The sequence below is a fragment of the Acomys minous genome (assembly GCF_964271855.1).
Source record: "Acomys minous genome assembly, chromosome: 8".
Taxonomy (NCBI): domain Eukaryota; kingdom Metazoa; phylum Chordata; class Mammalia; order Rodentia; family Muridae; genus Acomys; species Acomys minous.
The window spans coordinates 14,240,531-14,254,482 of NC_140489.1; the positions used below are offsets into that span (position 1 = coordinate 14,240,531).

Genomic DNA, 13,952 nt, shown 5'->3' on the forward strand with positions numbered 1-13,952 from the left:
CTTCCACCAACACTGTCATCCTTCACGGATCCATACTTTGTTTGCTGTTGTCCACTATAATTTCCAAAATTGCTATATTCTCCCACACCACTATAGTGACCTCCACCAAAATTTCCTCCTTCACTGTGACCACCGTATCCTCCTCTTTCACCATATGCACCACCTTGGTTTCCATATCCTTGTCCACCACGACCAAAATCTCTGCTACTCTACCCAGGACCACCACCAGAGTTGTCACTGTCACCTTCAAACCCATTATGTTCGCCATCACCACCTCCATAGCTATGTCTGCTGCCAGCCAGCACCTCCACCACCATAACCTCCTCTTCCACCAAATTTCCACCAAGACCAAAATTTACCTCCACCTCCTCCAAAGTCTTCCCCATGATCCATAAAGTCATCAGATCCACCTCCACGACTCTCTGTGATCCAGGAAACTGCACTTCGGGTTTAGAAAGGAGCCTTTCCACGTCACAATTACGCCCATTAATAGTGTGGTATTTCTGACACAGTTTTGTTAACTGCGTCATGATCATCAACAGTTACAAAAGCAAATCCTCTCTTCCCCTCCTCACTCGCGCTGTCTTCCATAACTTCTATGGCTCCAGTCTTAACATACTTTTCAAAGTAGAACCTTGGATTAAATTCGTCTGTACCTTCTTAAGTAATATCACCGTGATGGCCACTCTTAATTAAATAACCTAACTACATCTAAAATGAACTAAGATCCAAAAATGGAGGCCACACCAGTGAGGGCTTTCTGCTTAGTCTGAAGTAGGAAGATCCAAACCTTGAATCTGGGTCTTGAGATGAGAAGACACACCTTTTAATCTGGGCCACACTTTCTGCTGGGCGGGGACACACACACACACACACACACACACACACACACACACACACACACACGGAAGAAGGAAGCTATTGCTCTTTGCCTGCTTACCCCCACCTTGTTTGCTGTCCAGTGTAATGGCTAAGGGAGCTCCAGTTCATGCTAAGCATCCATCTTGGTACCCACCAAACATTTCCAGTCCCTGGAAGGTAAATTGTCACTAACACTGACTCAGTGACCTCATCCCCAAAATGCTCATCTGTGACCATCTACTTGTTATGATATCACTAACTGCGTTTTTTGCTTCTGTAACTTGCTTACGCAGATATCCAAGATTGTTTTGAGTTGCCTTAAGCACTTCACTTGGCAGAAAAGAACAGTTTTTGCTGGCTTGCAGAGATATGGAAGGTCTCTCTGGGTGGGTTTCCCCTTTAAAAGTCTTTCCCCATACCCCTCTGTCATGGCACTCTCAAATTTGGCTCAGAGATTATTCATCCTGCTAGCAGCTAATCAATAAAATTTAAAATCATAGTTAGATTGAGTCTGTGGTTTTTTCCAGGGGGTCACAAACTCTGTAACATAAGTTCATTGCTTCGCGGGCATTGGAGCCCACTTCTTCAGAATTCCAGTGTACACTGAAGACCAGCTCAGACATCCAGCCTCAGGAACTAAGCAACTACCAGATTCTTGGACTTTCTGTTCACAGGCAGCCACTGTTGGATTAGCTGGGCCAAAGCCCGTCAGTCATTCTAGTAAACCCCTTTCTATACCCGTAGTATTTATACAGACATTCTATGAGTTCTGTGACTCTAGGGAACCCTGACTAATATAGCCACAAATGTTCTTCACTGTTGAGTATGGCAAGCTTCACAGACTCCATCCCACACTCACTCATCAACCTGGTCTGGCTGAGCCCACATTGCAGCACCCATCTCTCCAACACAAGAGTAGATCACAAAGCCAAAGCCCCTGGAATGTTTAGCTTGGGGACCCCTCAGCACCACGCAGTCTGTAACTGTGCCCCACTTCTCTTTTAAGTTATCAAGATGTTCTTCTAAGTTATCACGTGTAGCTGCAAAGCTCAGGTCACCGATAAATAGCTTCCTTAACTGTTCTGTTCCTTTGGATCACGGCCCTCCATTTTGAGACCAGACTCGTCCCTTCCAACTCCAAGTTCAATATAAGGAAATGGATCTTAATTCTATGAGCTATTCTAGAAAGTTCTTGGATCTGAGAAAGGTGCTGTGGGAACCCTTTGTTGACAGCTGTTCCTTCAAAAGCACGGATCACAGTCTGAGGCTTTGGAGTGGCATCTCAGATGGGGACAGTCTTGTGATACAGCATCTTTAACCTGAGAGGTTTGAGCCAACTCTGCTCAGTTGACATCATGGTCTCCTCAGTCAGCAGAAGTGCACTGGGCGAGTGGGATGGCTTAGCGCAGTTGTTCTCGACCTTCCTAATGCTGCGACCTTTTAATACAGTTCCTTATGCTGTGGTGACCCCCCCCCCCAAGCATAAAATTATGTTTGTTGTTACTTCATAACTGTAATTTTGCTACTGTTATGAACTGTAGTGTAAATATCCGTGTTTTCCGATGGTCTTAGGTGACCCTGTGAAAGAGTTATTTGACTCTCGAAGGGGTTGAGCCCCACAGGTTAAGATTGACTGGCTTAGCAAGTAAAGGCACTCGCTGCTAAGCCTGACAGCTTGAGTTCAATTGCTGGGTCTCACACAGTGGAAAGAGAGAACCAACTCCCACAAGTTTCCTCTGATTCTGGGCATGCACATGTGGAATGAATGCAATAAGTTATTTAGGGACAGAGGTGACAATGGTGTGTCAGGCTAGCCAAGGGCAAACCTTCTCCACAGTGCTGTAGGAGGGACAGAACTGGGTGTAATGCCTGCCAATTATGAGGATAAGAAATGATTGTCAGAGAGGGTGTTTGCATCCTGAAGGATGCACAGCTGTGGAGTGCAGGGTGGTCCCCTGTATCTGTACTTATTCTGCCCTTATAGACTCCTCAAGTGCTGTCTCTCTGTCTTTATATCTCTGTCTCTGTCCTTGTCTGTCTCTATCTTTCTCTCTCTCTCTCTCTCTCTCTCTCTCTCTCTCTCTCTCTCTCTCTCTCTCTGTGTGTGTGTGTGTGTGTGTGTGTGTATGTAGACCAGAGGACAACTTTAGCTGTTTTCCTTAGGTACCATCTACTTCTTTTCTGAGACAATTTCCCACTGATCTCTAGTATAAGTAGTCTAGGCTAGCCAGCTAGCCCCAGGGATCCCTCCTGTCCCTGCTTCTCCAGGGCTGGATTATAAGTGTGCATCACCACACCTAGATCCATCCATCCATCCATCCATCCATCCTATTTTCCGGCATATAAGATGACTTTTTAACTCCCGAAAAATCTGTGTCAAAGTCGGGGGTTGTCTTACACGCCAAGAACTTACCCGCAGCTTGCTTCCCCTTGCTTCATATGTCCGGTGCATATAGTGCGGCGTGCCGGGGCCAATTCTCCGCTCTGTGTGGGGAGTACGAAGCAGGGAGGAGCAAGCTGCACATATCTTCCTGTACCTCAAGGAGGAGAACGTGAGCGTGGATTGGCTCTCCACCAAAACCCACCACTCATTCAACTTGGAAGGCTGCTTGTCTTCTTTACGGATTGAGTGTGGAGCGCACCTTAAAGGGGCAGTGTAGGCTGGCACTGGCTGTCTGCCTGTATTTAACAAAGTGCCTGGCTGTCTGTGCCCTGCCTGCAAATAGACACATGTCCGAGTCTGCTACACAGGGTGTGCACTGGAAGAGGGGTAGTCTTATATGGTGAGTATATCCCAAACTCTATATTTTAACTGGAAAAGTGTGGGTTATCTTATATGTCCGGTCGTCTTATACGCTGGAAAAATACGGTATGTTCCTGGGTGTTTTGCCTCCATGTGTGTCTATATACCACCATGTGCATGCAGTGCCTGTGGAGGCCAGAAGGGGGCATCACATTTCTGGAACCAGCAGTTTGAGCCTCCCTGTGGGTGCCAGGAACTGATCCCTGATGCTCCAAAAGAGCAAGCATGGCTTTTAATGGATGAGCCACCTCTCTAGCTGAGGCCTGGATTTTATTAAAATGGATTCAAGGCACTGAATACAGGTCCTCATGCTTGAGCAGGAAGCCCTTTACCCTCTGAGCCACCTTCCCATCAAGCCACCATCTTAACACCGTAATCTGTCACATAAACATTCCATTCTCAAGCCTGCAGCAGGAGAGCCTAGATTGTAGCTCAGCTGGCTCGAAGGGACTTGGAGGGACTTGCGACCTGCCCCAGGGCTGGGAGGCCTCAGCCAGGACCCGACCCTGCATGAGTGCCATGACAGGAGTGGAAAATCCCCATGTCTGAGCTGGGATCGAGCGGAGCCTCTGACGTGTGCTGGCTTGCTGACCTCTCCAGAACTTCACATTCTAGAGTCAGAAATAAACTCTCCCAGATTCCCTGCCCAGCTTATTGCCAGTTTGACCTGCTGGAACCCATTCCTGCTCCAAAGCCTGCCCTGGGGAAGCTGGGCCACACTTCTGTTTCTCCAGTTAATGGTGGGTCTCTAAGTGCTTTGAACCTTATGGGTGACTTGGGGCGGGCTGCTAGTAAGCGCTCAATTACTTTTTAGGATTGCTATTAATGTGAGTTAAATTAATCTACTGAGGCGACAGCCTGCCATCTGCAAGGATCCGCTCTCCACTGTCCATTCCTACAGAGACCTTCAGAGGCAAGACAATGTAAAAATGGCCTGGCCTGCACATGGCAGGTTACCCACCAAGGGAGGTAGACATAGGTGGCAGCTCCGCTGTCCTTTCTGAAGAGGGGGGTGGGGCAGGAGGAGAGGGTGGAATGGCTTCCAGTTCTGCCTCCAGAAAATTAGATTTTGGCATATCTTAATGAACAAATTGCAAACTCTTTTTATAAAGGGGCCATTTCCTTTTTCGGTGCTGTTTCTGAGAAGAATGAAAGGGCAGGATTGTCTTCACGCAGGGACGCGCTCATCCTCAGGGGACAGCATGATACTGGCTGGACGCTGTCCTATGCACGTGCAATGGCTGCTAAGAGATGTTTCTCAGAGCTTGCCAAAGTGAGAGTCTACTTCTGAAACCTTGTCAACCTTATAAAGCGAAGGCCATTAAACTGTATATACACACAGAGTCTGCGTTCTGGAGGGTGCAGTGCTGAGGACGGGCACTGACAAGGTGTCTTGAAACCACAGGACCACCGTTTGCTTTGGACTTCCTTTATTCTTTGTAGAGGTTCCTACGTTTGCTTTTTTAAATGAAGACCATCTATGGGGGCTGGAGGCCTCAGATCCTCTGCGGCCACAGTAAAGCTGGCTGTAGCCGTGCATGCCTGTAACCTCAATGCTGGTGAAAGGCAGAGCAAGGCAGCTCCTGGGAGCATTGCTAGCATCTCAGTCTAGCTGAAATTTGGGCTACAGGTTCAGTAAGAGAGTCTGTCTCAAAAATAAGGTGGGGAGCGATAAAGGAAGATATACCAGCGTTGACTTCTGCACAAGTATGCACAGGCCAGTGCACCCACTCTGTGCCGCCCCTCCCCCTCTGCCCTCCATCCCCCCCCCACCCCTGCCACCAGTACTTTTGCAATAAAAAGCCATGTGTTTTCTCTTTTAAAACACAAAATAGAGAGTGAATTATGGTTAGTTTGTATAAGAACAGCAACCGGCCAGGCCTTGCTTATGTAGGAGCTGGCAAATAAATGCACAGTCATGGTTTTGTTTAACTAGAAATGTTAAACTGTTTCCCCCCACTGATTCCGTGGGCTTCTGATGACCTGGGGCCTGGGGAGAGCTGTGTCACGGACCTCACAGAAGGGACCTTGGGCCATCAAGGTTTCTACCGTGAGGCAAAGCCCTCCAGTGTCACATGATCCAGCCTACTTCTTTGATTCCGCCATGACAGTCCAACGAAACCCCAGGAGATAGGCAGAAATGGGTCCTTTCACAGTGTTCCCATGGGCTGGGGCATCTTTGAGTAGCATTTTCAAAATAGTGAGCCCCTTGAGCACGCCTCCCTGCTACCTTTGTTCACGGAGGACCGTTCCTCATCGGTGCTCATCTGGGTCTGTGGGCCAAGGATTCCTGTGTTGGAGCCTTGGTCCCCAAGGTGGCAATGTTGGGTGGTGAGGAACCTTTAAGAGGTAGGGCCTAGCATAGCACGGAGCCTTTTAAATCACTGGAGTCGTGCCCTCAGAAGGGATACACTCTACCTCTGTCATTCATCATAACACTGACAGACAAGGGACTTCAGGGGCCAACTTCTAGCAACACAAACTGTGAGTTAAAGAAAGCTCTTTTCTTATATATATATAATATGAGTGCACTATCTGCATGTGCTCCTGTAGGCCAGAAGAGGGCATCAGATCTCATTATAGATGGTTGTAAGCCACCATGTTGTTACCAGGAATTGAACTCAGAACCTTTGGAAGAGCAGACAGTGCTCTTAACCTCTGAGCCATCTCTCTAGCCCCAAAGAAAGCCCTTTTCTTTCTCTCTCCTCTTGCCACCATCTCGTTCTCTTTCCCTCTTTCCTGCCTCAGCCTCCCTAGTGCTGGGATTCCAGATGTGTCCTACCACACCTGGCAACAAACTCCTTTTATTTACAGAGTTACCTGCCTCGGGTACTTTGTCATAGTGGTGGAAGCTGGATGAGCCCAGATCCACAGCCCGTTTCGCTCATGTGTACAGACTCTGCGCTGTCTGGTGTGTTCACTCCTGGCCAGCTTGATTGTTCTTGCAGTGTAGGCACCTCTACACAGAATAAAGGAAGGCCAAAGCAGGCAGTGAGCCCCTACTCCCAGCTTCCAATCTGATGTTTACCTAGCTCCTTCCTCTTTGCAGTGCAAAGATGGATTCAGATTATATAGCAGGGGATCCTGGCCTTCCAACTACTCTCATAGCCTATGAGGGGGAGGGGAGTCAGGCTCCCTTTTCTTTTCTCAGCTGCTGGGGAACTGGGGGAGCTGGAACTCACCACACTCCAGATTTGAGGGTACTCTCCCTCATCCTCCCCCTAAGCTACCCAAAGTCTGGTACAAACTGGTCTAAACTGCCATGATGGAGTCATGCTAACTGGCATTCAAATGCCAGCCCTGCTACTTGCCTATGCTGTGACTAGTTTTCCGAGCCTGAATCCCACCTGCAGGGTAAGGTGCTTGACTGCTGGTGTGAGGGTGCTGCTGGGACCTGGCACGGATCACCCCTGTCACTCATCCATGCTAGCTTCCCTGCCTGGCTCGGCTGTTACAGTTGCCTTCACTTTCCCCCCAATCCAACGATGGTTCTGGACAGTCAGGGGTCCAGATGTCTTCACTTCCATTCTCTTAGTCAGAGGCACCAAAGGGATTCTGGGAAAAATCTCCCAGGTTACTCTGCAGGAAAGCCTCTTGGCTGATGCTCATCCTCGCCCTGAACACATACATGTCCATTGCTGGGAACTCTGGAGTGCAGAGAAAGAGGGTAGGCAAGGCAACGCATGCCTAGCTGGTTCTGCGGTTCCTACCATGCGAGAAGCGCCTAGCTTGGGGCTCAGGGTCCTGCCATCCTCAACCAGCCTGAAGGCGCCAGTAGCCTCACCAGTTCCTACAGCCATACGTTTCTGGGGAGGCCAGGTGACACAAGAGCCAGGTCAGGTTCAGCTGCTCCATTAGCTACTGTGTCACCTTTATAGACTATTCTGTCAGCTGTCAGATGGGGACACATCTCCTACAGAACAGGTTTGTCAGAAGGATTAGCAGTTTGGGTGGCAATGGTCCTCTGGGACCAGGATAGGCCTTAAACACACTTCCATCAGCATATGTGGACGTTTCCAGCCCATGACATGTCCTTTCCCCTATTTAGACACACTCTCTGCCTCACAGGGTATGGACCTTGAACTTGAAGCCTACACAAAATCTCCCATTAGGCTCTATCTAGCTCCTGAGGGCAGAGGTCTCTGATCTGGGGGATTGCAGAGCCAACTCAATAAGTGGGTTAAGTCTTAGTATATCTTAGTAGGTCATGTTTGGTACGCATCCCTGGGAGGCCTGTCTTTTTTTTTCCCCTAGGAAAACAGAGGAGTGGTTGATCTAGGGGGAGAGGGAAGGTTGGGGGAAGGCCTGGGAAGAGTAGAGGGAGGGGAAACTGCAGTTGGAATGCAACGTATAAGAGAAGAATAAAAAGGTTTATATTTCTATCTATATATACATATACACACATATATACATATACATATATACATATACATACATATATATATATATGTATGGAGAGAGAGAGAGACAGAGAAAGAGAGAGAGAGAGAGAGAGAGAGAGAGAGGGAGGGAGGGAGGGAGAGGAAACAAGGAATAAACCAACTTCCACATCGTGGGTGAGAGCAGGAAGGCTCACACACAGGCTGTTGTATCTGCTGGACAGTGGTCCTCATCCTGGTCCATACAGGCGAAAAAACAGACACAGATCACACATGCACATGCATGCAAGTGCACGCACAACCCACGCTTCTCAGTTTCCTTCCTTGGTCTTCTGTTTCCAATTTTAGGTGAAATTACATGAGATGTTAGTCCCTGGTAGGCACAAACTGTGTTTTCTTAGCAACCGCTTCAAACATTTATTAAGCATCACTGTCAAGTTCCAACCAACTTTAAGGGCTATAGCTTAGACTTTAATTTGAAGACCCCACTAATCATAATCATTTCTCCTATAATGTTGCCCCTTTCTTAAATTATTTAACATGATGAATTTCCCATTTGGCTGGAATAATCAAGAAGTTTCTCTTTCTTTTCCCTAGGAAGACAAATCTCTCCTCCCGATCTGAGTCTGTGGTACCAGAGGCTGTTTCAAGAACCCCCATGCAACTGAGTCAGTTTTTAGTAGAGGTGGTTTCAAAACCCCCTTCCCCAGCTCCAGGGCTCAGTAAAAAGCCAAGCACCCCATAATAGGTGCTCAGTGAATACATTTTCCTACACAGTCCCCACCCCACCTTTTCAGACCTTGTTATACCTAGAGAGATATAGGTAAACCCAGGCTGCTGGTATAGAACACACATGGTCACCCAGGCTGGCCTCATACTTGGGGTAATCCTCCTGCCGTGGCTTTCTCAGTGCCGGGATTCCAGATGTGAGCCACCACCTGGATTGTCTTCTTATTTCTATTCCTAATTGCTTTGCTTCTAAGAGTTCATTTAAATTTCTGCAAAGGGACCTGCATGCCCATGATAGTTTTAAAGCGTACAAAAGAAAGTACACTAAGACTTCCTCCTGTTACCCGCTCCCTGAAGGCCGCCAGGCTGTCTCTTGTCATTCTATGCCTTCTCTTTTCAAATGTCCCCTGGCTTTCACAGGCAGAGGTCCATGTCCACATGTAGACACACACACACACACACACACACACACACACACACACACACACACACAGATACTTCCAGCTACACTGCTCTTACCTCTGCAGGCATCCATTGAGCAGCCTTTCTATCTTGGTTTGCTCTCTGTTGCTGTGGGAAAGATCATGACCGAAAGCCTGTGGAGGTAAGGGTTTATTTGGCTCACAATTCCTGGAACACAGTCCAGGAAGGAAAGCAAGGCAGGAACTGAAACAGGAACCATGGAGTAAAGCTGCTGCCTGGCTTGCTCCCCAGGGTTTGTTCAGTTTGCTTTCTGATACAACCCAGGCCCACCTACCAAGGGAGGGCACGGGAAGTGGGCTGTGTCCTTCCACATTAATTATTAATTAAGGAAACATCCCACAGGGTTACCTACAGGCCAATATTATGGAGGCATTTTCTCAATCAAGGTTTCCTCTTTCCAGATAACTCTAGCTTGCGTCAAGTTGACAAAAACCTAACCACCACACCGTCTCATTTTCTGAGGTGCCAAGAAAGAGATCCAGAACCTCACCCATGCCAGGCAAGTGGTCCCGAGGTATATCCATGGCCCTCATTTGTAAAAATTGAGATATGAGTGCTTCTTTATGGAATATATTGCAGTGACTGATCATATGCATCCTATGCATAAGAACCAAATCAGAAAAATGGACATGCATGTCTCAAGCTGGCATTTTTGGTGTGTCGGCAATCCCACTCTGCAGTGGCACTTTACAACTCACGGTAGGTTGTTGCAGAAGCCTGAAGCCCCTGCCCTGCTCTTTTGTGGTGTCACTGCTTGCGTCTCCCCCTTAGCTTCCTCATAACTGGCCTCCCTGGGGCACTTCTGTGGAAGACTAGGGCTGTTCTTCATGCTTCAGACTCTCTGAGGCAGGGGAGGCGTTCCCAATTTGAATTTTTAGGTGATTACTGATTCCATTACTATTTGTAGCTCAAGGAACCAAGACTCCGAGAGCTAAATTGCTTGCCTTAGGTCATGTGGTCGGGGAAGGAGGGGTTCAATTCTAGCTTAGCTTCGAAGGAAGGGAGGAGAGGAGAGGAGAGAAGAGGAGAGGAGGGGAGGGGAGAAAAGAGGAGAAGAGAGGAGGGGAGGGGAGGGGAGGGGGGAGGGGAGGGGAGGGGAAGGGAGGGGAGAGGTCTCATCAAGGCCATCCCTCTAATCTGTGCTCTAAGGAGCTTTGCAGGGCTCCCCTGTCCCCATCACAGGCAAGCAGAGGCCTAGAGAATCCCACTTTTGGAAGTGGCACGTTTAGATTTGGGCCCAATGACTTGCTTGTTCCACCTCACTTTGGCCTTTGACAGTGTGTGTGCTGCGTGCATGCGTGCGTGCGTGCGTGCGTGCGTGCGTGCGTGCGTGCGTGCGTGCGTCTGGCTATGAGGTCCTAGTTTTCTGGCCTCCAGAGTCTCAGAAACCCCACCTTGGTGACAGGATCAGAGAAAGATGGACTCTTCAGCTCGCTCTGGAATGAAGCCCTGGGCATGTGTTTTGGGTGCAGGCTCCCCAGGACACCAGGAAAGCCTGCCATTTAAACCCTTCCTAGAGGGCGGATGACGGGCTGTGGACACTCCATCTGAAGAGGCCAAGGAGAGCTGTCTTGTGCAGATCCCAACACCAGTAAATGGGCTATGGTTCTGGGGAAGCTGGTTACCAGCACCTGAGGAGGGGTTGCCAGCCTTAGAGCCCTCCTGAGATGGGCCAGGTCATGGGCAACAGCCCGCTTCTGGGTCTGGGCGGCATGCACACTAAGATAGCTGCTTATGGGTTGGGGATTTCTGGACCACCGAGCACATGTTGGATGTGGTCACTCAGGTCCCTAGGATCAGCGGGTCCTGATCCTTTAACTCATGACCTTTGACTTTTTAAAGCAAAGCACAGACAGACCTGATCCAGCAGCGTTTCCGAAGAACAGCTGTAGGTTCACAGAAAGTACGAAGGGTTCTCATGTCGTCCCTGCTCTGTCTCTCTATTTTAGCTTTCTCCAGGGAACTGCTCACACTGTCACCTTTCCAAAGCAGCTCCTTTAATTTAAGAACAAGCTGTTGCGCCCGGTGCTTTTTCTGTGTGACCACTGCAAATTCATTCATTCACCCAACCTTTCATTTGGTCAGCAATAGTGACCATGGGGCCCAGGACTCCCACAGAGAACCGTATTTCCCATTAGTGGACACGGAGGTGCAGGTTCCTACCTTCGTTCTTGAAGCCCAGGACCCCTGGCAATCTATAGGACTCTCTCTTGGCCCACCTGGCCCCTTCCTGACCACAGCAGCATATCAGACAGGGGCAGCCCTAATGTCACTGTTAAAACACCCTGAAATGTTTGTCCAGCCACTTGCTGTGTGAGCAGAGGTCACATGGTCCAGTAATTCTGGGCTTGGTCCCCTTTGCTTGGCATCTGATGGATTCCCCGTAGCCCAGGGTCTTTCCACAGGCTCAATCCTTCTATCTGCTACCCCCCCCTTAAAGGTGACAGAGCTTGTGTCTCATAAAGTTATGGGATTCCTTTGTAATGTGCAAAAGACATTGGTGAGGTTGTTGTCACTTCCAGACTCAGTTTCCCTATCTGTGCTGGAGGCTGTGAAGGGCGTGATTACAGGGGCTTTTTAAATACATCAAGCCGCAGTGCAGAAGTTCAGGGTAGAGCTGGCATGAGCTCCTAGGGTCGCCTGCCAGGCAAGCACACATGTTTTTCCATTTTAAATCTTTTCTCCAAAACCCTCCTTTCCAGCCTGTCCCTGTCCCGATCCAAGCAGAGGAAAATGGCAAACTTGCCCTAAGCTCCCAAGTTTCACAATTGTGGGGTGTTGCCAACACCCACTCTGCTGTCGCGGGACACAGCATGGTGTGTGTGGGGGTGGGGGGAGGGTCAGATCCTCTATGAGCCCTTGTCTGACACAGAAGGGCCAGGAGTTGTGGCTGGCACGGCACCACACCCACACCCAGCCAGAGCTCCTGCTTCCTGTGAACTGTCTGCCAGAGCCACAGGCAGCCTGTGACTCAGGAAGGCACATTCTAACCTGCCTAGCCCATGAGCATTACCAGTGTACCCCAACCCAGCAAACCGAGCGATGCAAACTGCACACGTGGCACATCGGTCACAGGGCGACCACATTTCTGTCTCTACATTAGAAGGAGCCACCGAGTCAGTCTTCTTTGTGGGCCGGAGACACAAAACCTTCACCAACAATGTCACCCATGGGGTGAAAGCAAGGCTGAGGCTTGAACCCAGGACAACGCACAAAGCTCACTCATAACCTCTACCTTGAAGGCGGAGAACCAGGGCAGGAGGGACACGAAGCTCTGTGGATTAAAGCTGCCACCACTGGCACAGACGTGGTACAACAACAGCCAGTGGGGACAAAGTCTCTTTTCTGTCTTAGCCTCCGCTCCAAGGAGCAGCCAAACACACATTGTAGACAGAATGTGACATTGAAGAGACTCTCAGGGGTCACAAAAGACCCTCAGTGGCTCAGTGAGTCAAAAGCCAGGCTCTTGACACCTGACCTGCCGCCTTTCGCCCACGGTGTCTACGTGGAGCCTAGGAAACTCAAAACACCGGTCACTCACAGGGAAAAGATGGGCCGGAAGAAGCAAGGCAAATCCCCCTGTCTATAAGTAACTGTAACCCTTCCTCCAGCAATTTCTCAGACCTAGGGGAGGAAGGGAATCTTGCTCTAACTCCTCAGGACCATAGAACCTCTGGGAGCCTGGGACTCCCAGCCGCTGGCCAGGACCTCTCTGTGCTGGGACACTTTTCCCCTCTGTGGACACTCACCTTTTTCTGGAGCCAGTCGTGTCTGTGTTGCAGTGAGTCCCTCCGTCCAGGTCCAGCAACTGCCTGCGGAGCTGTCCCCCTACAATCCTACCCACTTCTCGGAGAAGCTGAACTGCAGTGGCACGGGGGAAACAGCTCATCTTTCAAGGGCTGGCCTGTGACGTCATCACTCTCCTGGGCACCACCCCCTTCCACCTCTAGCTCAGCTCAGCTCAGCTCCCTGCTCCGGGATCTTCAACAGCTCCTTGCTGTGATGTTTTTGGACCTCTAGCTGCAGAGGCTAAGTTGGGGTGGCCACAGGTAGCCTTCCTTACCTGCAGACTGCCACCCGGACTACTCCCTCAGCTAGAAAGGCCACTGAAGGACCACGTGAATGCCTGTGTTTAACATAATACTGCTTACCATTCCTGGGTCTCCTGCTGTGGCTGTTTTGCTTTTTAGTTTTAGGTGCAAACAGTGGGCATTTACATAGAGGGTGTAAACAGAAGGCAGTCAGTTGGGCAGGGGAGTTCTGAAAGTGTTTTTTTTTTGTTTTTGTTTTTGTTTTTCCTTCAGTGAACAACTCTCAAGGGTGCTGTGGCAGAAACTCGGATACATTTCAGAGATCAGAGAAGGTACACACTGCTGCCTAAGTCCTTGGGTGAGCTGTGTGTGGGCCCCTGCCAGACACTGAATTCCTTTGGGGAATTTAGAAGCAGTTTCTTCCTCCACTTCCAAGCTCTGGCTGTCCTCATTTTCTTTGAAGATCCTAAAGATCTACAGTGCTTTGCTCTCTAGATGAGAGGAGAGGGAAGGAGAGGAGGATGGAGAGAGAGAGAGAGAGAGAGAGAGAGAGAGAGAGAGAGAGAGAGAGAGAGAGAGAGAGAGAGAGAGAGAGAGAAGGAAAGAAAAAGGCGCTGGGGTGGCAGGGGTCCTTGTATCCAGTACACACCTGGCGCCTCTGGCGGT

At 49.4% G+C, this 13,952-nt stretch overlaps 1 protein-coding gene across 3 annotated transcripts in view; it reads right to left on the bottom strand.

The window, feature by feature from the left end:
- Window positions 1-13,326, bottom strand: part of BDKRB2 (bradykinin receptor B2) — a 33,554-nt gene extending 20,228 nt beyond the window's left edge. The window contains exons 1-2 of one of the 3 annotated variants that reach the window (XM_084792816.1): window positions 13,005-13,106; window positions 9,292-9,368 (exon numbers count right to left, since the gene is read on the bottom strand). Coding sequence is in view for 1 of the 3 variants with exons in the window: in XM_084792814.1 (XP_084648940.1) it covers window positions 13,005-13,144 (140 nt within the window). In the remaining 2 variants the exon portion in view is untranslated. Of the gene's footprint in view, window positions 1-9,291; window positions 9,369-13,004 lie in introns of all 3 variants that reach the window. The other 2 variants (XM_084792814.1, XM_084792815.1) reach the window with 2 other exon arrangements.
- Window positions 13,327-13,952: the final 626 nt, after the last annotated feature.